This window comes from Bos indicus, chromosome 2 (assembly GCF_029378745.1).
Source record: "Bos indicus isolate NIAB-ARS_2022 breed Sahiwal x Tharparkar chromosome 2, NIAB-ARS_B.indTharparkar_mat_pri_1.0, whole genome shotgun sequence".
NCBI classification, from domain to species: domain Eukaryota; kingdom Metazoa; phylum Chordata; class Mammalia; order Artiodactyla; family Bovidae; genus Bos; species Bos indicus.
This window is the reverse complement of record NC_091761.1, coordinates 472,154-496,621: the sequence shown is the minus strand read 5'-3', so window position 1 is coordinate 496,621 and position 24,468 is coordinate 472,154. Positions and strand designations below refer to the sequence as shown.

At 38.5% G+C, this 24,468-nt stretch overlaps 1 protein-coding gene across 3 annotated transcripts in view; it reads left to right on the top strand.

Annotated features, from left to right (window-relative positions):
* Positions 1 to 24,468, top strand: part of OCA2 (OCA2 melanosomal transmembrane protein) — a 284,022-nt gene that overhangs the window by 138,715 nt on the left and 120,839 nt on the right. For all 3 annotated transcript variants that reach the window (XR_011570128.1, XR_011570130.1, XM_070801365.1), the window contains exons 16-18: positions 823 to 970; positions 3,812 to 3,869; positions 6,198 to 6,306. Coding sequence is in view for 1 of the 3 variants with exons in the window: in XM_070801365.1 (XP_070657466.1) it covers positions 823 to 970; positions 3,812 to 3,869; positions 6,198 to 6,306 (315 nt within the window). In the remaining 2 variants the exon portion in view is untranslated. The remainder of the gene's footprint in view (positions 1 to 822; positions 971 to 3,811; positions 3,870 to 6,197; positions 6,307 to 24,468) is intronic.

The following is a 24,468-nucleotide window of genomic DNA, read 5'->3' as shown; positions in this document are numbered from 1 at the left end:
GTATCTTATTTCTCTATCTTGTTGGAGGCCTGTCCCTATAATGTCAAATTCATTCTCTCCTTTAGCATCTAGCATCATATCTGGCACTTACTGCATGTTTAATGCAGAAATGTAGAGGAGAATGTCATTGATAGGACCAAAATGACATTTCAGGTTCATGTACCTGGAAGATTAATGATGTCATATAAAAACTAAGAAAGAGGGAAGAGAGTGCAGGCAGTGAGCTCCCTTTTCCTTGGCAAAATGTCTCTTAACCAAATTTTCCCATGATCAATGACATATTTATTTCATTTCCCAACTAGGAGAACAAAAGTGGACTAGCTGAGCATTAACCCATTGGGTGATCTGGGAAGAGTAACCCATCCTGTTCGATTTGATGGGTTAGAAGACATCTAGACTCAGGGTGTGTGTGAGGGGTTGAAGCTGCCACTGGAAAAGACAACTGCAGAAAGGAGCCCTGGGGACCTGGAAGGCTAGATTCACAGTTTCTACTTCTGCAAACACAGAGATGGAGAGGGTCCCATAAGCTGGCCTGGGAAAAAAGTTGTTGGGTACTAGCTTTGATATGCCTATTCAAGAATTTTTTTCTTAACACAAAGAGTTGAAATTATATTACTTCACATCCACTGTAATTTTTCAAAGTCAGCTTTGTCTTCTGTTTTCATCATAATAACATGAAAGCTAAGAAGCCTCTCTTTTGATTTGGTCCCTGAATATCTGCATCATCAATGTGTGTTTCTTGTTCTTGGAGGATGCTGAGGGGAGTAGGTATTGACATCTGAAGTTGCAGGCTACTGAAGCCTCAACTTTCCTTTCCTGCAGAACTGAAGCATGAGATCCATGTCTGGCGTCTTACTGCACAGCACATCAGCCCAGCCAGCAGGGAGGAGACAGCAGTTCGAGGTATGCTCCTGGAGAAGGTGCTGACACTGGAGCACCTGCTGGCCCAGAGGCTACACAGCTTCCACAGGTACCAAGTCAGACCGTGCTCAGACCACTCTTGGTTTACAACTGTGGTCCTCATCTTTACCAATTATGCTCAATGGTTGAATTGTCAATAACCTTTATATGACCGCCCTAAGAGTGTTCAAATGTCAACTGCAAAATGTGAGCTAAAATGATTGTGTAGAGTCATCCATGGTTCTGCAAAAGAGTAACACTAACCGCAGGCTACTAGGTAGGTTTTGGGCACCATACACTGTGTTAAGCCTGTTATGGTGCATGCTTTTATTTAACCCTCACTTGCTGTTGCTGCTAAATTGCTTCAGTCGTGTCCGACTCTGTGCGACACCATAGATGGCAGCCCACCAGGCTCCCCTGTCCCTGGGATTCTCCAGGCAAGAACACTGGAGTGGGTTGCCATTTCCTTCTCCAATGCAAGAAAGTGAAAAGTGAAAGTGAAGTCGATCAGTCGTGTCCGACTCTTCTCGACCCCATGGACTGTAGCCCACCAGGCTCCTCCATCCATGGGATTTTCCAGGCAAGAGTACTGGAGTGGGGTGCCATTGCCTTCTCCGAACCCTCACTTAGCTCTCTGGAATGTGTGCTGATATTAGTCCCAGTTTAAGGATGAGAAAACTGAGGGTCAGAAAATTTGAGCAACTTGCCCAGGGTTATACATCCAGAAAAGAGTGATGTCTGGGATTGAGTTCACATGCCTGACATATTTCAGATCTAACACTTTGCATAACAAGAATAAAAAAAACAATTTAACAAAGTAATCTAATGAAATGTTCTCCCAGTAGCTTATTTTCAGGGAGCTCAAAGAATACCTAAGTCTTAATTCATTTCTTGGAATTTGTTTGTTTGTTTGGCCTTGCCAAGTGTCACATGGAATCTTAGTTCCTCAGCCAGGGATCGAACCTTTGCCCCTGAATTGGAAGCGTGGAGTCCTAACTACTGGACCACGAGTGAAATCCCTTGAATTTATTTTTAATCAAAGCTGAGATCTAATGGGTAACAATGAGGTGCTGAATCTTTCCTCCTCACTTGGATGACATGCTGAGTTCCAACCTGTCTTTACTCTGGAAGTACTGCCAAGAAGTGCAAAAGCCTGCCCCCACCCCCTGCCCCTCAGGAATGTAGAAGCAGTCCTGCAGCAGGATCAGGTATTGGGTGGAGATGAGGTCTGTCACAGCAAGGGGTACTGAGTCCTTGTGAAGGTAGTGAGAATGATCTTACAGGTGGCGATTTGGTGAGACCAGCCCTGTGTTCCCAGAGAGTAGGCAAGAGTCTGAGGACAGGAGCTGGGCACAGTGCCAAGACCAACCTCTGGGGGGTCATCTAGAGTGGTTGCAGCTGAGTCTGGGTATTGGGGTGAGAATTCCACAGGTGAGTATGTGGAGATTCACTCTGTCCAGAGATGAAGCCCAGGGAGAAGCTCTGTCTCAGCATCCTTAGTTCTATCTCAGCCCAGAACCTCGTGGCACTGGAGAAGCAGGACCTGGTGTCTCCAGTTTACAGGAAGGTCCTGAGTTGCTGACTGGGGACAGAGTAACCAACTTCAGCAACAGGCATAGATCTTAAAAGGAAAACCTTTGTAAATTAAAGATGCAGCAGTAAGTTTTTCTGAATGTATTAAATCTCCTGACCTTCAATTTCTTCATGCTCCTTCTGACATGGGCATTAAACATAGTCAGTGTATCTCAGGGTTAAAATGGGAAGAGACACGTGGATTCAGAGATTCATCAAGTTTCCATCAACTCATCCTATTTTGATCACAGAAAGGGAAACTGAGGCGGAGAGACTGCAGTGGCCTTTCTAAGGCCTCACAGTCACTGAGAAGCAAATAGTAACGAGGGTGATCTAAGTCATGTACTAGCTCTACAGGTCTTATTTCTACATTTTATTTTTAAAATTTCCTTAGAGCCATTCACTTGGGTCAGCTGTGATTTCCTCTAGGGTCTGTACTGGCTGCGTGGCCAACCTCCATTAATATTATGACATGTGAGAGCTCATGAAGACTAAATTCGCCCCCACAAATCTTTTTCCTAATTGATGAGGGAGGAAATAAAGCAGAAAAATAAGTTGATAGGAAAGGTTAAAAAAGAAAGGCAAGTGGGAACAAATAGAAGTGACTGAAATAGAAATGGAGATAAGGTGGGTACCATGACTAGAGGGGAGGGCAACAGACATAAGTGCTTCAGGGTGTATTTCCAATTGATAGAAATCACCACTAAAGCAAGTGGCACTTCTTTTACTGTTTTCTCCTTTAATTAAATTATAACACAGCCTCATTTTGAAAAAAATTCAGAAAATTCAGAAGTAAAAAGAGATGACTTACTGTCTCATTCCCTGTCACTTCAGTTGTGTCCAACTCTGTGTGACCCTATGGACTGTACCTGCTACGCTCCTCTGTCCATGGGGATTCTCCAAGCAAGAACACTGAAGTGTGTTGCCATGTCCTTCTCCAGGGGATTGTCCCGACCCAGGGATCAAACCCAGGTGTCCTGCATTACAGGTGGATTCTTTTCCATCTGAGCCATTACGGAAACCTGCCTATTTACATTTAGGCCAGTATTCTGATGTTTCCTGTGCTGTACTCATACATACCTCATTGAACAGTCTGGTCATTGCATGTGTTACTTTTCTTGGGAATGTTTTGAGTGAGCATCTTTCCTAGTCCATGAACCCAGCCCTACTGGGTGCCCTATATGACAAGAGCTGCCCCATTCTATGGCTGCACCTGGTGTCATGCAGTGGACAGCGTCCAGGCCAGGGGATCATTCTGTGTGCTACTGCTGACTGCCATCCTGCCAGCCTCACTGCTCAATGACAGCAGGAAAATGATGTCTGCACTTTTCTCTTTTAGACAGATCTCACAGGAAGATAAAAATTGGGAGACCAATATCCAGGAGCTACAGAGAAAGGTATTATGGTTTCTTTTCTTAGGGATTTCTTGAAGAACAGAGTAAATTCCTTTTCTTTGCTTCATGTGAAGTTGCAACTGAAAGTCACCTCTCTTTTATTCCTGTAATTGTACATAAGACAGCTATTTCTTTGAATTAATGGGAAAGATAATTTTCCAGACATGGTAAGCTCATTTTGTCCAGGAATTGAAAAGTTAAACTTCTTGTATTTCCTTTAAGATAGGGCAACACTTTCTGTGGTTAATGTGGATGTAGAGAAGGTTGACTGGCTCTTGGCTCCACCTGACCTTGAAAAGCAAGTCTGTGGTTCCCACTGTGCAGGTTAAGAGGTGGAAGCCAAGACAAGAGAGGTGTGGTGCTTGAGATGGAACACCTCTGGGGGTAGAAATGGAGTGTATGTCTTCTGTCGTACAGCTCTGACTTGGGGAAGCAAATGTTATTTTGAGTTCTTTTGTCATTTTCCTGCCTTGGTGGAATTTCTCAACCCACCTGAGGACACACAGTGCCCTAAGAGAGCTCTGCCCAAGATCTGATGGAAGTAATTTGTAATATCTTCATGAAATTTCAAATCCAGGTGGTTTGTTTCCTAGGGAGAGGTAAAATATCCACCCCCTAGTTATGATAGGAACATTTGATCCTTTGCTAAACAAAATTTAAACATTGGGACCTGTGGCTAACATGTTCCTTGAGTCTCTCCTCCCATCATTTGTCCTACTCAGATGGTCAGGATTAGGGAAGGCAGGTGTGGCTGTGACACTTTTCTTGCCTCAGGTTTAAACAGACCCTGTGTGGTTCTGGCCACAAGTTAGGGACGAGACTACGCTGTGCATACCTGGTGAACAAGGACTGGAGAACTACCCTCATTATTTCTCAAACTTTTCATTCTGATGACCCCAGATAATCAAATGGTAAAATTTGATTGATATCCAAAAATAACAAAGCAAAAACTTTTGATTATCTTATACCAGCTGAATGACACTGACTTCCCTGATCCCTTATTTCTGGCATTGGAGTTGGCATGGTAATACCCAGTTTCTATGGTTAGCTTGGCCCAGTGAGATGCCAGGCTCCTTTCCTCCTGATTCTGCATCACAGACTGATTCAGCAAGATTGGCTTCCTTGGAGGGTGAATGGAAAGATGAGTGGGGGCCAGCCAAACTGCAAATCTTGGCAGTAGGTGGGGAAGGAAGATAGTGGCTCCCAAGGCAACCCCTAAGCCCATGACCAGGGGGCCAGGATCTGCTGCCAAAGCCACTGTGACACAGAGGGATATGCTTATGATTTTTGTGGCAGCAGCTTTAACTGTGTGACCACAGGAAATCAAGAGAGGAAATCTCTCTCTGTCTCTATCTATACCCATACTTACACTCAGGTCTGTGTCTGTCCTTGTCCATGTCTATACCCTTGTCTATACTCATTTCTGTGTCTATGTGTATCTCTGTATCTTTATCTATGCCCATATCTTATGCATAGCTCTGTCTGTATCTACCTATACCAAGATCTGTATTGATAACCTTATTTATATTTACATCTAGACTTGGATATCCTAGGCATAGACCAACAAACAGAGGTGCTGCTGGGACCACACTGAAGAAAATACACAGTGCAGTTGTTGGTTCACAGTGAAGTGTGATTCACATTGGGACCTGGTTAGATGTGCCTTGTGTACAAGCATCTGTGTCTGCTTGTTGGGACCTTACTCCCTGCCCCAGTTCTACACAGCCATGGCCCTCAGAACACAGAGCGCTTTGGGAACCTTGCCCTGTCTTGCCCTCTGGCTCAGGCTCACTGGAAGGAGGTCTTCAATTCCAAACCTAATGAAGGTGCTACAGTGCACTTCCCCTTACCCACTGAATGCTGGGAGCAGGATCCATATGTGTCATTTGGTGACTAGGGGACTGCTAAGTGCATTCATCAGTAGTGGGGCTTTGCATAATAAACAGAAAGGTGAACTCTTGAAGGGCCAAGTCTTTGGAGGTTATGTGTTGGCTCCCCAGTGGCTTTATCTCATCTAATGCTGGCAGTGGGGCTGGGAACAGCTTAGCATCTCTGTGTCATGTTGAAAAATCTATTTAGTCATGTGTCATATAAAAGGGTTTTACTATATTTTAAATTTATTGTGTTAATTGTTCATAGATTTTGACTTCAAGATTCTGTAATGTGGCAGTCTTGAATCTGTACCCATGAATTTATAATCTTTCAAGTTCAAGATGTTTTATATTTCATCATAAGGAGAAATTTGTAGTGATTCGAATCATGTAGGGTTGTGGACACATTGCAGAAATTAGGTTGCATTGAGTACATGAGTTGTGTTTTCCTCTCTTACAGCACAGGATATCAGATAAGATTCTGCTCGCCAAATGCCTGACAGTGTTGGTATTTGTTATCTTCATGTTTTTTCTCAATTCATTTGTTCCTGGTGTTCATCTTGATCTTGGTGAGTCTAATTTTTTTGCTTAGCTTTTGTTGATGGGCTTTTCAAGTGATATCACAATCTGGAAGGTTTCAAAGCTTGTTTCCAGACATTGGTGAGGGCTGAGAGGGACAGTTTTCTGGAGGAGAGGAAGAGGAGGAGGAAAGTAGAGAGAGACATCTTAGTGCCATGGGTCCTCAGCTCCTCTAGGTTGAACATTAGAAGGGATAGAGAGCAAGGTAGATAGCATCATCTCTATCATACTTAATTGGATCTGATCTTCAAATTGTTACCTCAGAAGCACCTCCAGAAAAGATAAGAGGTTATTTCAGCAAGGCCACAGTCCTGCAGATTGTACAACCCAATCTGATGATTAGATTAGAGACTGTTAGTGAAAGGGCCAGAGAATTATAAGAAGTCTACACTGGTCCTTCTTCTTACTCGCAGGTTCATCCATTTTCCCTGTGCATCAGAACTCTGATCTCCCACCTGCTCCTGTGAGTTTCTCTTCTCTTGCTTTCACAATCCTATGGCTCTTACTTTGTACTTTCTTAAGGTCTAGGTTGCATGGCCCATCTCCACCTGACACATGGCCATCTTGCAGAATGAACTCACCAGATATCTTGTTTACCCTGACATTCTTCCACTGTTCATCAACGTTTTTCATGCTTCTTAGATCTTTCTAATTGATTTAATAGTTATCTCTATTGCTTATTGTATCTTTATTTAAAACAAAATAAAACCATTTCCAAAACTCACCTCAAATAAAATTTTTACCTATGGCTTTCCTTCAAAAATTAGCTCTTCTAAAATGTTTTTATAAAATTTAATTTACTACAACATTTGAAGAATATAACTTCTGTAGAAAGCAAGAACTCTTAACTGTGTAAAATAGATGAATATCATGGGAAGACTTAGTTATTCAAACCACAGCATTGCTCCTTTGGTTCTTGGCTACCACTAAGACTCTCTAAATCTCTAAAGATTAGACAAATACTACAAAACTGGTAGTTTGTGGGCAGGATTCCATTAGCTAATTCTTTAGGTGTTCACAGATTATTTTGTTTCTTTTCCTTTTTTCTTCATGTTTGCAAAATTTACTAGGCTTGAAGGAAAGTTATTGTCTCGGCTACAGAAGCTTTCAAATTTAAACAGGTTGTAAAACTCTATTTAAACTTTACTGTCATACCTTCAATTGTTTTCTTACAATTTTTAATTAAAGTATAGTTGAATTACAATGTTATGTTACTGCTGTAGAGCAAAGTGACTCAATTTTACATATATATATATATATAGTTTTTTTCATATTATTTTCCATTATGGTTTTTCACAGGATATTGAATATCATTCCCTGGGCAATACAGTAGGGCATTGTTTTGTTTCTAATTTTGTTTGAGATCCCATTTTAAAAGAACATATCATGTATTTTAAAGACTGAAAAAATATATTGAAATTTGCATGCAATTTTGTTAACATTTGACAGTGGTATAAATAACAATACTTTAAAAACTTAGTCACATCTTTTACCATATCTATGAGGTTGAAGGGTTTATTTTGTTTCTGCTTTTAAATCTTGTGTTTTTGGATTGTGGATAAATTATTTTATCTGGGGATTCTAGAATACATAATCTGTATATCTGCATGTTCGCTGAAATAGGAAAGAGGTTGACCTGGAGAAAAGTTTGATTAGCAAATATTTAAAATGGAATACAGTTTTCTTAGAGCTTCAGTAACTCTCTTGATGGGAACAGAGGCAAAATTAATACAGGATCTTCCCAGGGCTTCAGTGGACAGATCATTTGTCCTTGGTGAAGTGCTGTATTGAACATGACATGCTGGGTAAGTTGAAGCATAATACAATGTAATGCCATGTAACATGATGTGCTATCACATTTCACAGTGTATATCATGTAACATGTGACATAATATAACACAGTGTGATGCCACATGACAAGATGGTATCACATAAGGTGTACCATGTAACACACTGTGATATCACATAATACAATGTGGTGTCATATAACACTGTGTCATGTCATGTAATAAAACATGACATCTTATAACACATTCCTTTATTTAAACATCATAACCTAAACTCAACAGTGATTATCATTCTCTTTTTCTCGCTAATTTTATTTTTTAAATTATCATGGAGAAAAATTGATTTTTCTTTTCAAATTCAAAATTCTATGAAATTTAACAAAGATGTATATTTATGTAACTGCCACTATAATCAGAATACAGAATAGTTCTATCACCCCCCCCAAAATTTCTTTGTATTATTCTTTTGTATCACCCTTTGCCTTAATCCTGGTGATTCATCATATGTTCTCTATCACTATATTTTTGTCCTTTGTAGAATGTCATACACACGAACTCAGACAACCTTTGGGACTGACTTTTCTCTTTCATATTCATCCATGTTATTGTGGGTATCAATAGTTCTTTCTTTTTGTTGCTCAGTAGTCTTCCATGGTATGGAGATACCAGTTTGTTTATCCACTGGCCCATTGAAGGACATTTGGGTTGTTTCTAGTTTTTGGTAATTGTGAGTAAAGCTACTTCAAACATACATGTACATGGTTTTGTGTAAACTTAAGTTCTTATTTCTTTTGGGTAATTACCTAAGAGTAGGACTGCTGGATCATATTGTGAGTGTGTGTTTAGCCTTAAAAGCAACTGCTGCACCATTTTCCAGAGTGACTGTAGTACTTTGCACTTTCACAGTAGTGTATGGGAATTACAGCAGCTCTATATCTTCATTAGCACTCAGAGGAGGTGATGTAGACTACGTCTTAAATCTAGAACTCATGTGTTATTATAATCTTTGTTTACTTCCCTGTCGCCTGGTATCCCCTACCCCAGCTAGATTCAAGGGTATGGTCCATGCCATCTAAGCTTTTCTCTACTCAGTGCCTTGTGTTAATGCCTGATACACTAGTAGATATAAGATATAGGTTAATAGGATGCATGTACAAACTTCTTATAGATTCCAATTTCATTATTGTGAGAATTTCATGTGTGGTTGAGTCATCCTCGGCTCTCTAGGGAGCAAAAGCCTCTTGTGGGGATCCTTCATTGGGGAAATGATACCAGGGAAGAGATGTAAGGGACAGAGAAGCAGAGTAGTGAAAGGAGTGAGTCAAAACAAGGTTGAATCATTATCTGACCACATTATGGGTCCATAGGATTATCTGAGAATAAATATGAGATGTGTCTCAGGACTGTCCATGGGGCTGTAGCATTACCCATCGGTGCCCATCATCCATTAGTCCAAGTTCTTTCCTATGGAATACCAACTTACAGGTACATGTAGCTAATAAATGCACGAAGGGCATGCAACAGAGGAGCCCCTGCTGGGAAGCAGGTGTTGGTACATGGATTCAGGGGCAGACTTGGTCAGGGTACAGCTAGGTATGAGAGCATATTTACTCTCTGGCCACTGCCACAGACTTCCAGTGAGTGACAGGAGAACCCCAAAGGTATGCAAGAGGTGAACAATAATGAAGAAAGAAAAGCCCATGGTCACAATTCATATGCACCTGGCAAAGAAATAGTTCCCTAATGTGCAAGTATTTTTATCTGTTAAGACATACTGAAATTAATTCCAGATTGCTCAAGCAGTTATGCAGAGACAGGTTCATAGTCTCCACATGAAGTTCTTGGGCACCAGATATGTTTCAAAATTCTGACTTTTTGTTTATATTTTACAAAGCCATGAGCACACACTGAATTGTATATATTAATAACACCTCTGAGGGGTTCAGGGCCGGCACCCTGTCCTTCAAGCGTTAATAATTCTGTAGTGAATCTTGAATATTTTCTACAAATGGGATAAATTATGACCACAAATAGCCTCATTTCAGTTCAAATCAGAATTTGTTGTATGTTGACATAAAATGTAAAAAATTCGCTTTCCCAAACTTTAGTATTCTAAAATCTAAATTCTAAAATTGTGGATAACTGACTATAAAAACTATAAGAATCAGTGAGCTGGCTTCAAAATTTTACCTTTGTCTTTAAAATTTATAATCTTGATTAACAATTTTCTAGCTCTCCTTCTTTGATAATTAGTTCACAGTATCCCCCTAGGTTTTCTCACAGTAAGTTTGATTCCATTTCATTTCTGGAGATATTCCTGTAACTATTTCCTTGATATTGTTTAAAATTGCTGGTGTTGTCAGTGTCACTCAGAGAAATTTTATTGTCTTTGTTAAAGTATTTTTTAGCTACCAAGGGAATTATTAGAATGATACTGGGGACTTCCTAGCTGTCCAGTGGTTAAGACTCCTCACTTCCAATACAGGAGGTGCAGATTTGATCTCTGATTGGGAAACTAAGATCCCACATGCCATGCGGTGTGGCCAAAAAGAAAGACAAATAAATAAAGTAAAACATAGAAAGGGACTCCAAGGAACAGTGTGCTCCAAGGTGGGGGTGAGGCGGAGAGGGTGGAAGGGAGCAGAGGGAAGCAGACTTAGGAAATGTTTGGAAAATCACTCAGACAAAGGGCATGCTCCAGTCAGCCAAACACTTTATTCTCTTTTAATTTTCTTGTCTTTTTGTTTTGCTCATGGCAGAATGGAGATGATCTCATTAGTTTCCCAAATTATAGGATCTCATTTTCAACCACGTGGAGCAAAAAGTCTATTTTGAATCCCAAATTCCCTGGTGAAGAGTTTGTTTGACCCAGGTTGGGTTTATTTCCTTTCCTAATCCAAAAATTATGACCAAGATAACAAGGAGGCACATAGAAATTATGGCCAATCAATTTAAAAGGAAAGTACAATTGAATATTAAAAAATCTATAAATTAAGTGAAAGAGAATGGATAGAAATCATCAATAGACTCTTCACAAAAGAGAATATTAAAATAACTGAGATTACCAATAAGCATATGAAAAAGTGCTTAACCTTATTAGTCATCAGTAAAATGTGAATCTAAACCACAAAAAGATATGGATATATCCACATCTAAATGGCTAAAATCAAAGTCTGACAGTACCAAATATTAGAGAATGTAGAGCCACAGGAAGTGTCATAAGCTGTTGATAAGACTGTAAATTTGTACAGACTTTTTTTTTTGCTGTTTATTTTATTTTATTTTTAAACTTTACAATATTGTATTGGTTTTGCCATAGACTTTTGAAAACAATTTGTCACCATCTGTAATACTAAAGTTTAGTAAAGCCCAGAAAGTTTGTTTTTAGTTTTATGCCCAAGAAAAATATGTATGTATGTATAACAAAAGACATGTATTAAAATGTTCATAGCAGCATTATTTATATTAATAATATCCCCAAGCTGGAAGTCATTCACATATCTATCAACTCTAGACCTGATAAAGAAATTGTGGAATAATCATACAATGGAATACTCCACAGAATAAAAATAAATGTATTACTGAAACTGTAACAATGTGACTGAATCTCACAAACATGTTGAACAAAAGAGAAGTCTGATAGAAACTCATATGTAGCATGTGATTCCATGTATGAAGACTCAGAAACAGGCAAATCTACTTCTTGGGGTGTTAGGAATGATGCATTGAAGGGAGAGTATAAGGAATGGAAGGAGATCTAACTGGACTTTTGGTATATTGATAGTGTCCTGTTTCTTGCCCTGCTGGGAGGAGGTTACATTGTTGAGTTGCCTTTGTAATTGAGCTATGTGGTTTATTTAAAATTGATGCACTTTTATGTATGCATGTTATAGTTCAACTAAAATGTTTATAACATAATTTAATGAATATATTCACTGTATCCTTCAGATGGCATACTGAAACTTGGTGGTGGTGGTTTAGTCACTGAGTTGTTTCTGTCTCTTGTGACCCCATGGACCGTAGCCCAGCAGGCTCCTCTATCCATGGAATTTCCCAGGCAAGAATACTGGAGTGGGTTGCTATTTCCTTCTGAGTGAACTCACTATTGGGCAAGATGGAGGAATCCATGAGGGGTACAGTGGTATCCCAGGCCAGTGTTTGTGTGTATATGTGTCTGTGTGTGTGTGAGAGAGAGCATCTTTCTAGGAACTAGAAGGATGTAATGACAAAGCCACCTTGACAAGAGCTGTGTGATCTTCAGTGAAAGGACTCTGTAGGGAATAGTCCAAAATAATGAATGCTGTGAATCCTCATGCCTGGATTCCATCTCCTGCTGGGCCTCCCCTTAGCAGAGCATACCTGGAAACCTGGGTATGACAACCTTTTGATGTAATCTGTGGAGGAAGAGAGCAAGAGAGGATGGAGGAGCATGAAGAGGGGCGGGCAACTCAGCAGGGTCTTGTCCACTTACATTTTCCCATCAGTATTGATTGAAAGCTTAGTTGCAGCAAAATGACTAGAAATAGAATCACTTACTTTTAAATTACCTTTATTTTTTTCAATCTGAATTATTTAAAAACTACTGACACTGTGGAGAAGGAAATGGCAATCCACTCCAGGACTATTGCCTGGAAAACCCCATGGACAGAGGAGCTTGATAGGCTACAGTCCATGGGGTCGCAAAGAGTCGGACACGACTGAGCGGCTTCACTATATGACACTGTAATCATGGTGTTTCCTAAGCCTGATTGGAAGCCACACAGAAGTTACCAGATGTTGAAATGGAGCCACAAGCTTCATGCTGAGTTTTGACATCAAAGCTGCTGCTGAATGTTTGTGGCCACATCCCTAGATCGAGTAGGGAGAGAGCAGAACTAAGGCCAGATTACCCTGGCTCAAAGCATAGCTCTAGTACTTAGGTTTTTTAATTATTATTTTAAAATTTTATTTGCAGTTGTTTGATGCCCATGGGCACCTGCAGGGTGCCTCAGTGCTCTCTGTAAGGACGCTGAGAGGACTGAATCACCTCATGCAGGCAGAAGTCTTAGAAACAGTGCACCTTCGCTGGATTAAGTGTGATGTGAATGAACAGTTTATGCTGATTGCTAAGTAACTCAGGAAAATACAAGATGATGTAAAATGGCCTTGCTTTTGCTGGATTTTAAAGGGAAACTAGACAGAATAGGACTTTTCTCGTGAGTGGGCACCTTGCAGACTATATGTACAGGTAATGACATGCTCCCTCCTTTTGGTCTCAGGCCCTGTGTGTGTTAGTAGAACTTAACTCCTTGGTGATTCTCCTTATTGTCACCTTCGAGTCTAACTCATCCCATGCTACCTGTCCTGCTTGCCTAACCAACTGCGTACTGGGAGCTCCCTAAGAGCAGCCTTAAGCTTGTACCCTGGAAGCTCAATGCTTGAGTGAATGACAGGTTTAGTGGTAGATTTAAAACTACCCCCTGGACACTCATAGTGTTTATTTTCAACTGAAATTCCTTAATTATATCTGATAAATCTATGTGGTTTTAGGTAGTCAATGGCCAAAACAATTTAGTGATACCTCACCAAAGGAGGCAGACAGGGTGGTTTGTACTCTATACAGTATGCACAGTCCATTCACGAGTTTCTCTGGTTTGAAGGATGAACATGAGGTATGTAACTGTTGAGATATTCTCTAGAGATGCATCCTGAGTGGCTTAAGACTATAGGTTATCTCATCCCAACTTGAGGTAGTGGATTCATCAGAACAGTATTGTTTATGACCAAAGGCACTTGAAAAATGTTCAGAGCCGGACCAGATACAGTATGTTTTTTTAATAAAAGACTACAAGGTTTCAGATAGAACATAGTAAAATTGTATCTCTGAGCACATGAGACAGATCACCTTTTGGGAAGAGGTTTCACTGGTGATTTTAAGTAGTGAAAGCATCTAATTTTGGTTACAAAAGCAAACCTCAATAAATGTTATAGGTTAGAAAGAAAAAAAAAAAAAAAAGAAAAGAAAACTGAGGACATGAGAAGAGTCTACCTTGGTGCAAGGGAAAGACATTCTCACAGACTGGCTGAATTTTGATTTTGCCCCCAACAAGCCATGTGGCCTGAAGAAAACCTGTTAATTATTGGGAGCTTCAGGGTTTCCTCATGAGCAGGGTTGCTACAAGGTGACCAGAATGTCTGTGCCAAGGAGGCTACTTAGTGAATGGTAGAAGTCTTGCTCTGCTCTACTCTGAATCATGTTGCCCAGGGCTTTAGGAACAGGGATAAAGTCACCTACTTAGCTCCTTGTTTTGCACTGAAGCTTGACCCTATAGGAAATTTGAGGGAGAAAGTACAGAACCACTTAGCATAGATTCTGCTTTAAGGAATGGCAGAGCTCTTGATGAAAGATTAATGCCCAAGGAAGGGGTTGATAGAAAAGCAACAGGATAAAGATAGCCCAGGTAAATGTTACTTTTTATCTTTAGCCATCTCTACCCAACCAAATTTTTAATTTTTAGGACTCTCAATGGTACATTGTTAGAATTTGTAGTAGAATGTGAAGCTGGAAATTGTGTTGTTCCCATTAGCAGTCTTATCTTCCAGCATGCTATAAAAGAGATACCACTTCATCCTTTAAGACTACCTATCATTGAGGAGCTATCTCTGAGTGAGAACAGAATGTAATGTTACTGACAGTGGCCTGGGGGGACGCATTAGAAAGTGCTGCTTGGATTCCTCAGTGAAGGCAATAATTGCCAATCAGATGTATTTATGTACAGGCAGTTTGATAGGTAGGTGCTCTAGAGAATTTAGAGCAACTTTGTCAGGCAAAGTTGCATACATGGAAAAATCAGGCATTCCAGCTACTTTGCTTAGAAAACTTCAGTGATTTCTTTCTGCAGAATGAGGTCCCACCTCCTTTGGAAAATGATAATGCACTTCCCAATCAGGAAATCTTTCTTTTATTATGGTACAAAATATATATCACAAAGTTTGTCATTTGATCTATTTTAAGAGTACAGTTCAGCAGTGCTAATCACATTCACAATATCATTTAACCACTACCACAGTTTACTTTAAAATTTTTCATCACCCCAGATAGAAACTTTGTAACCATTAAGCAGTAATTCCTCATTATCTTCCCCTCAGCCCTCAACTCTTGGTACCTTCTAATCTGCCTTTTGTCTCTATGAATTTGTCCATTCTAGATATTTCATATAAGTGGAATCATAACATAATTGTTCTTTTGTGTCTGATTTATCTCAATTAGAATAATGTTTTCGTGGTTCATTGATGCTATCGCATGTATCAAAACTTCATTCTTTTTATGGATAAATAATATTCTGTTTTATGTATATGCCATATTTTGTTTATATGTTTAACTGTTGATGGACATTTGGGTTGTTCCAGATTTTGACTGCTGTGAAGTCCCCAATTTAATTTCCTTTTGAGTATATGCCTGCGAATAGAATTGCTGGGTCATATGTTTAGCTTTTTGACAATCTGGAAAACTATTTCCCACAGCAATTTCACTGGTTTACATTCTCACTAGAAAAATAGAAGGGCTCCAATTTTGCTACCTCCTCTCCGATACTTGCTATTTCTATTTTCTCTGATTGTAACTATCCTAGTAGGTGTAAAATGGTATCACACTATGGCTTAGATTTGCATTTTCCTAAAGCCTTTGACTGTGTTGATCACAATAAACTGTGGAAAATTCTGAAAGAGATGGGAATACCAGAGTACCTGACCTGCCTCTTGAGAAACCTATATGCAGGTCAGGAAGCAACAGTTAGAACTGGACATGGAACAACAGACTGGTTCCAAATAGGAAAAGGAGTATGTCAAGGCTGTATATTGTCACCCTGCTTATTTAACTTCTTATGCAGAGTACATCATGAGAAACGCTGGGCTGGAAGAAGCACAAGCTGAAATCAAGATTGCCAGGAGAAATATCAATAACCTCAGATATGCAGATGACACCACCCTTATGGCAGAAGAGGAACTAAAAAGCCTCCTGGTGGAAGTGAAAGAGGAGAGTGAAAAAGTTGGCTTAAAGCTCAACATTCAGAAAATGAAGATCATGGCATCTGGTCCTATCATTTCATGGGAAATAGATGGGGAAACAGTGAAAACAGTGTCAAACTTTATTTTTCTGGGCTCCAAAATCACTGCAGATGGTGACTGCAGCCATGAAATTAAAAGATGCTTACTCCTTGGAAGGAAAGTTATGACCAACCTAGATAGCATATTCAAAAGCAGAGACATTACTTTGCCAACAAAGGTCCATCCTGTGGTTTTTCCTGTGGTCATGTATGGATGTGAGAGTTGGACTGTGAAGAAAGCTGAGTGCTGAAGAATTGATGCTTTTGAACTGTGGTGTTGGAGAAGACTCTTGAGAGTCCCTTGGACTGCCAGGAGATCCAACCAGTCCATTCTAAAGGAGATCAGTCCTGGGTATTCTTTGGAAGGAATGATGCTAAAGCTGAAACACCAATACTTTGGCCATCTGATGCGAAGAGTTGACTCATTGGAAAAGACCCTGATGCTGGGAGGGATTGGGGGCAGGAGGAGAAGGGGACGACAGAGAAGGAGATGGCAGGATGGCATCACTGACTTGATGGATGTGAGTCTGGGTGAACCCTGGGAGTTGGTGATGGACAGGGAGGCCTGGCATGCTGCAATTCATGGGGTTGCAAAGAGTTGGACACGACTGAGCAACTGAACTGAACTGAATGACTAATGATGATGAGCATTAAAGAAATGGCTACTCAAGTCCATTGCCCATTTTTATTGATAAACAGTCTTGTCTTTTTGTTATTTTTATGTATTTTTGTATTCTCCTTATTAAACCATTATTAGTTATATGATTTGCAAATATTGTCTACTATTCTATAGGTTGTCTTTTCACTTTCTGAAAATGTCTTTTTTTCCCCTTTTTAATTTGTTTTTTTTTTTAATTGAAGGATAATTGCTTTACAGAATTTTGTTGTTTTCTGTAAAAGCTCAACATGAATCAGCCATAGGTATACATATATCCCCTCCCTTTTGAACCTCCCTCTCATCTCCCTCCCCATCCCACCCCTCCAGGTTGATACAGAACCCTGTTTGAGTTTCCTGAGCCATACCACAAATTCCCGTTGGCTATCTAATTCCATATGTTAATGTCAGTTTCCATGTTACTCTTTCCATACATCTTACTCTCTCCTCCCCTCTACCCATGCCCATAAGTCTGTCCTCTATGTCTGTTTCTCCATTGTTTCCCTGTAAATCAATTCTTCAGTAACATTTTTATGGATTCTGTATATGTGTGTTAGAATATGATATTTATTTTTCTCTTTCTGACTCATTTCACTCTGTATAATAGGTTCTAGGTTCCTTTTAACAGCTGAGTAATATTCCATAGTGTATATGTACCACAACTTCTTTATCCATTATCTGTTGATGGACATCTAGGTTGCTTCCATGTTCTAGCCATTGTTAATAGTGGTGCAGTGAGCAGTGGGATACATGTGTCTTTTCAATTTTGGTTTCCTCAGGGTATATGCCTAGGAGTGGGATTTCTGGGTCATATGGTTGTTCTATTCCTAGTTTTAAAAGGAATCACCATACAGTTGTCCTTATTGGCTGTATCAATTTACATTCCCATGAAAAGTGCAAGAGTGTTACCTTTTATCCATACCCTCTCCAGCATTTATTGTTTGTAGACTTTTTGATGAGGGCCATTCTGACTGGTGTGAGGTGATACCTCATTGTGGTTTTGATTTGCATTCCTCTAATAGAGCGATGTTGAGCATCTTTTCATGTGTTTGTTAGCCATCTGAAAGTCTTCTTCAGAGAAATATCTGTTTAGGTCTTTTCCCCACTTTTTGATTAGGTTGTTTGCTTTTCTGGTATTGAGCTGTATGAGCTGCTTGTATATTTTGGAAATCAATCCTTTGTCAGTTGTTTCATTTGCTGTTAGTTTCTCCCATTCTGAGGGTTGTCTTTTCACCTTGCTTGTAGTTCCCTTTGCTGTGCAAACGTTTTAAAGTTTAATCAGGTCTCACTTGTTTACTTTTGTTTTTATTTCCATTACTCTAGGAGATGGGTCATAGAGGATCTTGCTTTGATTTATGTCATCGGGTGTTCTGCCTATGTTTTCCTCTAAGAGTTTTATAGTTTCTGGTCTTACATTTAGGTATTTAATCCATTTTGAGTTTATCTTTGTGTATGGTTCTAATTTCGTTCTTGTATACATAGCTGTCCAGGTTTCCCATTTATTAAAGAGGCTGTCTTTGCCCCGTTATATATTCTTTCCTCCTTTGTCAAAAATAAAGTACCCATAGGTGCATGGGTTTATTTCTGGGTTTTCTATTATGTTACATTGGTCTATATTTCTGTTTTTGTGCCAGTACCATACTTTCTAGATGACTGTAGCTTTGTAGTATAATCTGAAGCCATGAAGGTTGATTCCTCCTTCTCCATTTTTCTTTCTCAAGACTGCTTTGGCTATTCAGGGTCTTTTCTGTTTCCAAATGAATTGTGAAATTTTTTGTTCTAGTTCTGTGAAAAATGCCATTGGTAATCTGATAGGGATTGCATTGAATGTGTAGATTGCTTTTGGTAGTATAATCAGTTTCACAACATTGATTCTTCTACTCAGGAACATGGAATCTCTCTCCATCTGTTTATGTCTTCTTTGATTTCTTTCATCAGTGTCTTATAATTTTCTGTGTAGAATTATTTTGTCTCCTTAGGTAAGTTTATTCCTAGATATTTAATTCTTTTTGTTGCAATGGTGAATGGGATTGATTCCTTAATTTCTCTTTCTGATTTTTCATTGTTAGTATATAGAAATGCAAGTGATTTTTGTGTATTGATTTTGTATCCTGCAACTTTGCTAAATTTACTGATTAGCTCTAGTAATTTTCTGATACTATCTTTAGGATTTTCTATGTATAATACCATGTCATCTGCAAATATTGAGACCTTTACTTCTTTTCTGATCTGCATTCTTTTTATTTCTTTTTCTTCTCTAATTGCTCTAGCTAGGACTATGTTGAATAATAGTGATGAAAGTGGACAACCTTGTTTTGTTCCTGATCTTAGAGGGAATGCTTTCAGTTTTTCACCATTGAGAATAATGTTTTCTGTAGGCTTGTCATATGTGGCATTTACAATGTTGAGGTAGGTTCGTTCCTTCTATGCCTATATTTTGAAGAGTTTTAATCATAAATGGGTGCTGAAATTTGTCAAAGGCTTTTTCTACATCTGTTGAGATTATCATATGTTTTTTATCTTTCAATTTGTTAATATGGTGTACCACATTGATTGATTTGTGTATATTGAAGAATCCTTGCATTTTTGGAATAAACACAACTTGATCATGGGGTATGAGATTTTTTGACGTGTTGCAGAGTTCTGTTTGGTAAAATTTTGTTGAGGATTTTTGTGTCTATATTCATCAGTGATACTGGCCTGTAGTTTTCTTTTTTGTGTTGTCTTTGTCTGGTGTTGGTATCAGGATGATAGTGGCCTTATAGAATGAGTTTGGAAGTGTTCTTTCCTCTGCAATTTTTTGAAAGAGTTTTAGAAGGATTTCTTTAAATGTTTGATAGAATTCTCTCATGAAGCCGTCTGGTCCTGGGCTTTTGTTTTTTGCGAGATTTTTGATCACAGCTTCAATTTCAGAGCTTGTAATTGGGTTGTTCATAATTTCTATTTCTTCCTGGTTCAATCTTGGAAGATTGAACTTTTCTAAGAATCTGTCCATTTCTTCCTGGTTATCCATTTTATTGCCATATGCTGCTGCTACTGCTGCTAAGTCGCTTCAGTCATGTCCGACTCTGTGCGACCCCAGAGATGGCAGCCCACCAGGCTTCCCTGTCCCTGAGATTCTCCAGGCAAGAACACTGCAGTGGGTTGTCATTTCCTTCTCCAATGCATGAAAGTGAAAAGTGAAAGTGAAGTCGCTCAGTCGTGTCTGACTCTTCACGACCCCATGGACTGCAGCCTACCAGGCTCCTCTGCCAATGGGATTTTCCAGGCAAGAGTACTGGAGTGGGGTGCCATTGCCATATAGTTTTTCATAATAGTCTCTTATAATTCTTTGTATTTCTGCATTGTCTGTCATAACCTCTCCCTTTTCATTTCTAATTTTGTTGACTTGATTCTTCTCTCTTTTTTTCTTGATGAATCTGGCTAAAGATTTCTCAGTTTTTTTTTTATCTTCTCAAAGAACTAACTTTTAGTTTTATTAATCTTTAATATTGTTTCTTTCATTTCTTTTTCATTTATTTCTGCTCAGATCTGTATGATTTCTTTCCTTCTACTAATTTTTTTTTGTTGTTGTTTTTTTCCCAGTTGTTTTAGGTGTAAAGTTAGGTTGTCTATTTGATGTTTTTCTTGTTTTTTGAGGAAGGATTGTATTGCTATAAACTTCCCTCTTGGAACTGCTTTTGCTGCATCGCATAGGTTTTGAGTTGTCATGTTTTCATTGTCATTTGTTTCTAGCAATTTTTTTTATTTCCCTTTTTCTTCAGTAACCTGTTGGTTATTTAGAAACATGTTGTTTAATCTCCATGTATTTGCATTTCTTACGGTTTTTTTTCTTGTAATTGACATCTAATCTCATAGTGTTGTGGTCAGAGAAGATGACTGATATGATCTCAATTTTCTTAAATTTACTGAGGTTTGATTTGTGACCCAAGATGTGGTCTATCCGGAAGAATGTTCCATGTGCACTTGAGAAGGTGTATTCTTCTATATTTGGATGGAATGTCCTGAAGATATCAATGAGATCCATCTTATCTAATGTTTCATTTAAGACTTATGTTTCCTTATTAATTTTATGTTTTGATGATCTGTTCATTAGTGTGAGTGGGTTGTTAAAGTCTCCTACTATTATTGTGTTACTGTCAATTTTTCCTTTTATGTCTATTAGTGTTTGTCTTATGTATTGGGTTTTCCTATGTTGGGTGCATATATATTTACAATTGTTATGTCTTCCTCTTGGATTGATCCCTTGATCATTATGTAGTGTCCTTCCTTATCTCTTGTAATCTTATTTTAAGGTCTATTTTGTTTGATATGAGGATTGCTACTCCAGCTTTCTTTTGCTTCCCATTTGCATGGAATATATTTTTCCAGCCTCTCACATTCAGTCTATATGCGTCTTTAGGTCTGAAGTGGGTTTCTTGTAGACAGCATATATATGGATCTTGTTTTTGTATCCATTCAGCCAGTCTGTGTCTTTTGGTTGGAGCATTTAATACATTTACATTTAAAGTAATCATTAATATATATGTTCTTATTGCCATTTTCTTAATTATTTGGGGTTGATTTTGTAGATCTTTTTCTTCTCTTGTATTTCTTGACTATATAAGTCTGTTTATTATTTGTTGTAAAGCTGGTTTGGTGGTAGTGAATTCTCTTAAATTTTGCTTGTCTGAAAATCTTTTTATTTCTCCAACAATTTTGAATGAGATCCTTGCTGGATACAGTAATCTTGGTTGTAGATTTTTCCCTTTCAGTACTTTAAATATATCCTGCCATTTCCTTCTAGCCTGCAGAATTTCTGCTGAAAAATCAGTTGTTAAGCGTATGGGGTTTCCCTTGTATTGTACTTGTTGCTTCTCCTTTGCTGCCTTTAATATTCTTTCTTTGTGTTTAGTGTTTGTTAGTTTGATTAGTATGTGTCTTGGCGTGTTTCTCCTTGGGTTTATCCTGTATGGGACTCTTTGTGCCTCTTGGACTTGATTGTCTATTTCCTTTTTCATGTTGGGGAATTTTTCAACTATAATTTCTTCAAACATTTTTCCATACCTTTTCTTTTTCTCTTTTTCTTCAGGGACCCCTATAATTTGAATGTTGGTGCATTTAATATTGTCCCTGAGGTCTCTGAGACTATCCTCAGTTCTTCTCATTCTCTTTACTTTATTCTAATCTTCAGAAGTTATTTCCACCATTTTATCGTCCAGCTCACTGATTCATTCTTTTGCTTCAGATATTCTGCTATTGATTCTTTCTAGAGTATTTTTAATTCCAATAATTGTGTTGTTTGTCTCTGTATGTTTATTCTTTAATTCTTCTAGGTCTTTGTTAATTGATTCTTGCATTTTCACCATTTTGTTTTCAATGTTTTTGATCAAATTTACTATCATTATTCTGAATTCTTTTTCAGGAAGTTTGCCTATTTCCTCTTCATTTATTTGGGCTTCTGTGTTTCTAGTTTGTTCCTTCATTTGTTTAGTATTTCTATGCCTTTTGATTATTTTTTTTTTAACTTACTGTGTTTGAGAACTCCTTTTCCCAGGCTTCAAGGTTGAATTCTTTCTTCCTTTTGGTTTCCACCCTCCTGTGGTTGGTCCAGCGGTTTGTGTAAGGTTCCTATAGGGTGATATTTGTTCGAGTTTTTGTTTGTTTGTTTTTCCTCTGATAAGCAAAGCTGAGTGAGGTGGTAATCCTGTCTGCTGATGATTGGGTTTTTATTTTTGTTTTGTTTGTTGTTTAGGTGAGGCATCCTGCACAGGGTGCTATTGGTGGTTGGGTGATACTGGGTTGTCTTTTATTTAGGTGGTTTTCTTTGTGTGAGTGCTTGCTATTTGCTACTCCCTTCAGAAAACAAAGATCATGGCATCTGGTCCCACCACTTCATGGGAAATAGATGGGGAAAAAGTGGAAACAGTGTCAGACTTTATTTTTCTGGGCTCCAAAAACACTGCAGATGGTGACTGCAGCCATGAAATTAAAAGACGCTAACTCCTTGGAAGGAAAGTTATGACCAACCTAGATAGCATATTGAAAAGCAGAGACATTACTTTGCCAACAAAGGTCCATCTGGTCAAGGCTATGGTTTTTCCTGTGGTCATGTATGGATGTGAGAGTTGGACTGTGAAGAAGGCTGAGCACTGCAGAATTGATGCTTTTGAACTGTGGTGTTGGAGAAGACTCTTGAGAGCCCCTTGGACTGCAAGGAGATCCAACCAGTCCATTCTGAAGGAGATCAGCCCTGGGATTTCTCTGGAGGGAATGATGGTGAAGCTGAAACTCCAATACTTTGGTCACCTCATGAGAAGAGTTGACTCATTGGAAAAGACTATGATGCTGGGAGGGATTGGAGGCAGGAGGAGAGAGGGACAACAGAGGATGAGATGGCTGGATGGCATCACTGACTCGATGGACATGAGTCTGAGTGAACTCCAGGAGTTGGTGATGGACAGGGAGGCCTGGCATGCTGCGATTCATGGGGTCACAAAGAGTTGGACACAGCTGAGTGACTGAACTGAACTGAGGGTTAGTTTTCTGGTAGTTCAGGGTCTTGGAGTCAGTATTCCCACTCTAAAGTCTCAGGGATTGATCTCTGGTCAGAAATGAAGATTCAAGTGGTTTCTTATGGCATTAAGTGAGATTAAAACAAATATCCAAAAATGAGAAAGCAAAGATGAACCCCAGACAAGTGCCAGTTACAAAATCAGGCAAATACTTAAAATAATGGAATATACACATATACATATACACCCATGAGCAAAGTCAAAACAGTCCAACCAATATAAAGTACAATAGATTGACCTGGTGAAGAAAGGAAATCAAAAATTGCATTTTCTTCTTAAGAACAAAACTAAGTAAAACACAAGGCAGAAAACAAAACTAAAGCAAGCAAGGTACCAAGTGGGGAATAAAGCAATGAAAACAAAACTAACAAATATGTTGAGAAGAAAAGAAAGAAAGTAAAGAAAGAAAGAATAGATATGCAAAGTTAAATAGAGGTAGATGAAAAAGATTTATATACATTAAAGATTAACTGCAAGGGGAAAAAAACAGTAGGAAAGGAAAACAAATGAATAAATATAGGAAAAAAAATAGGCTTTAAAAAAGTTAAAATTATAAAAAAAAGAAGAAAGAAAAAAATGGAAGAAAGAAAAAAGAAAAACAAACAAACAAAAAACCGAAAACTCCACAGAACTGCAAAAGCTCAACATAGATACAGAGGCTTATAACAACAATAAAAAGTGTGACTGAATATACACATATACATACACACACATAAGCAAAATCAAAACAGCCCAACAAAAATAAAGTAAAATAGATTGACCTGGTGAACAGAGGAAACCAAAAATTATGTCTACCAGAACGAAATTAACTAAAGCACTGACTGGAAAACAAAATGAAAGCAAGATGCCAATTTTGGAATAAAGTAGTGAAAATAAAACTAACAAATATGTTGAGAGGAAAGGAAAGAAGGAAAAGAATGAAAGAATAAGTATGCAAAGTTAAATAGAGGTAGATAAAAAAGATTTATATACATTAAAGATTAATTGCAAGGTGAAAAGAACAGTAGGAAAAATAAACAAAGGAATAAATGTAGAAAAATAATAATAGGTTTAAAAAATTAAAAATTAAAAT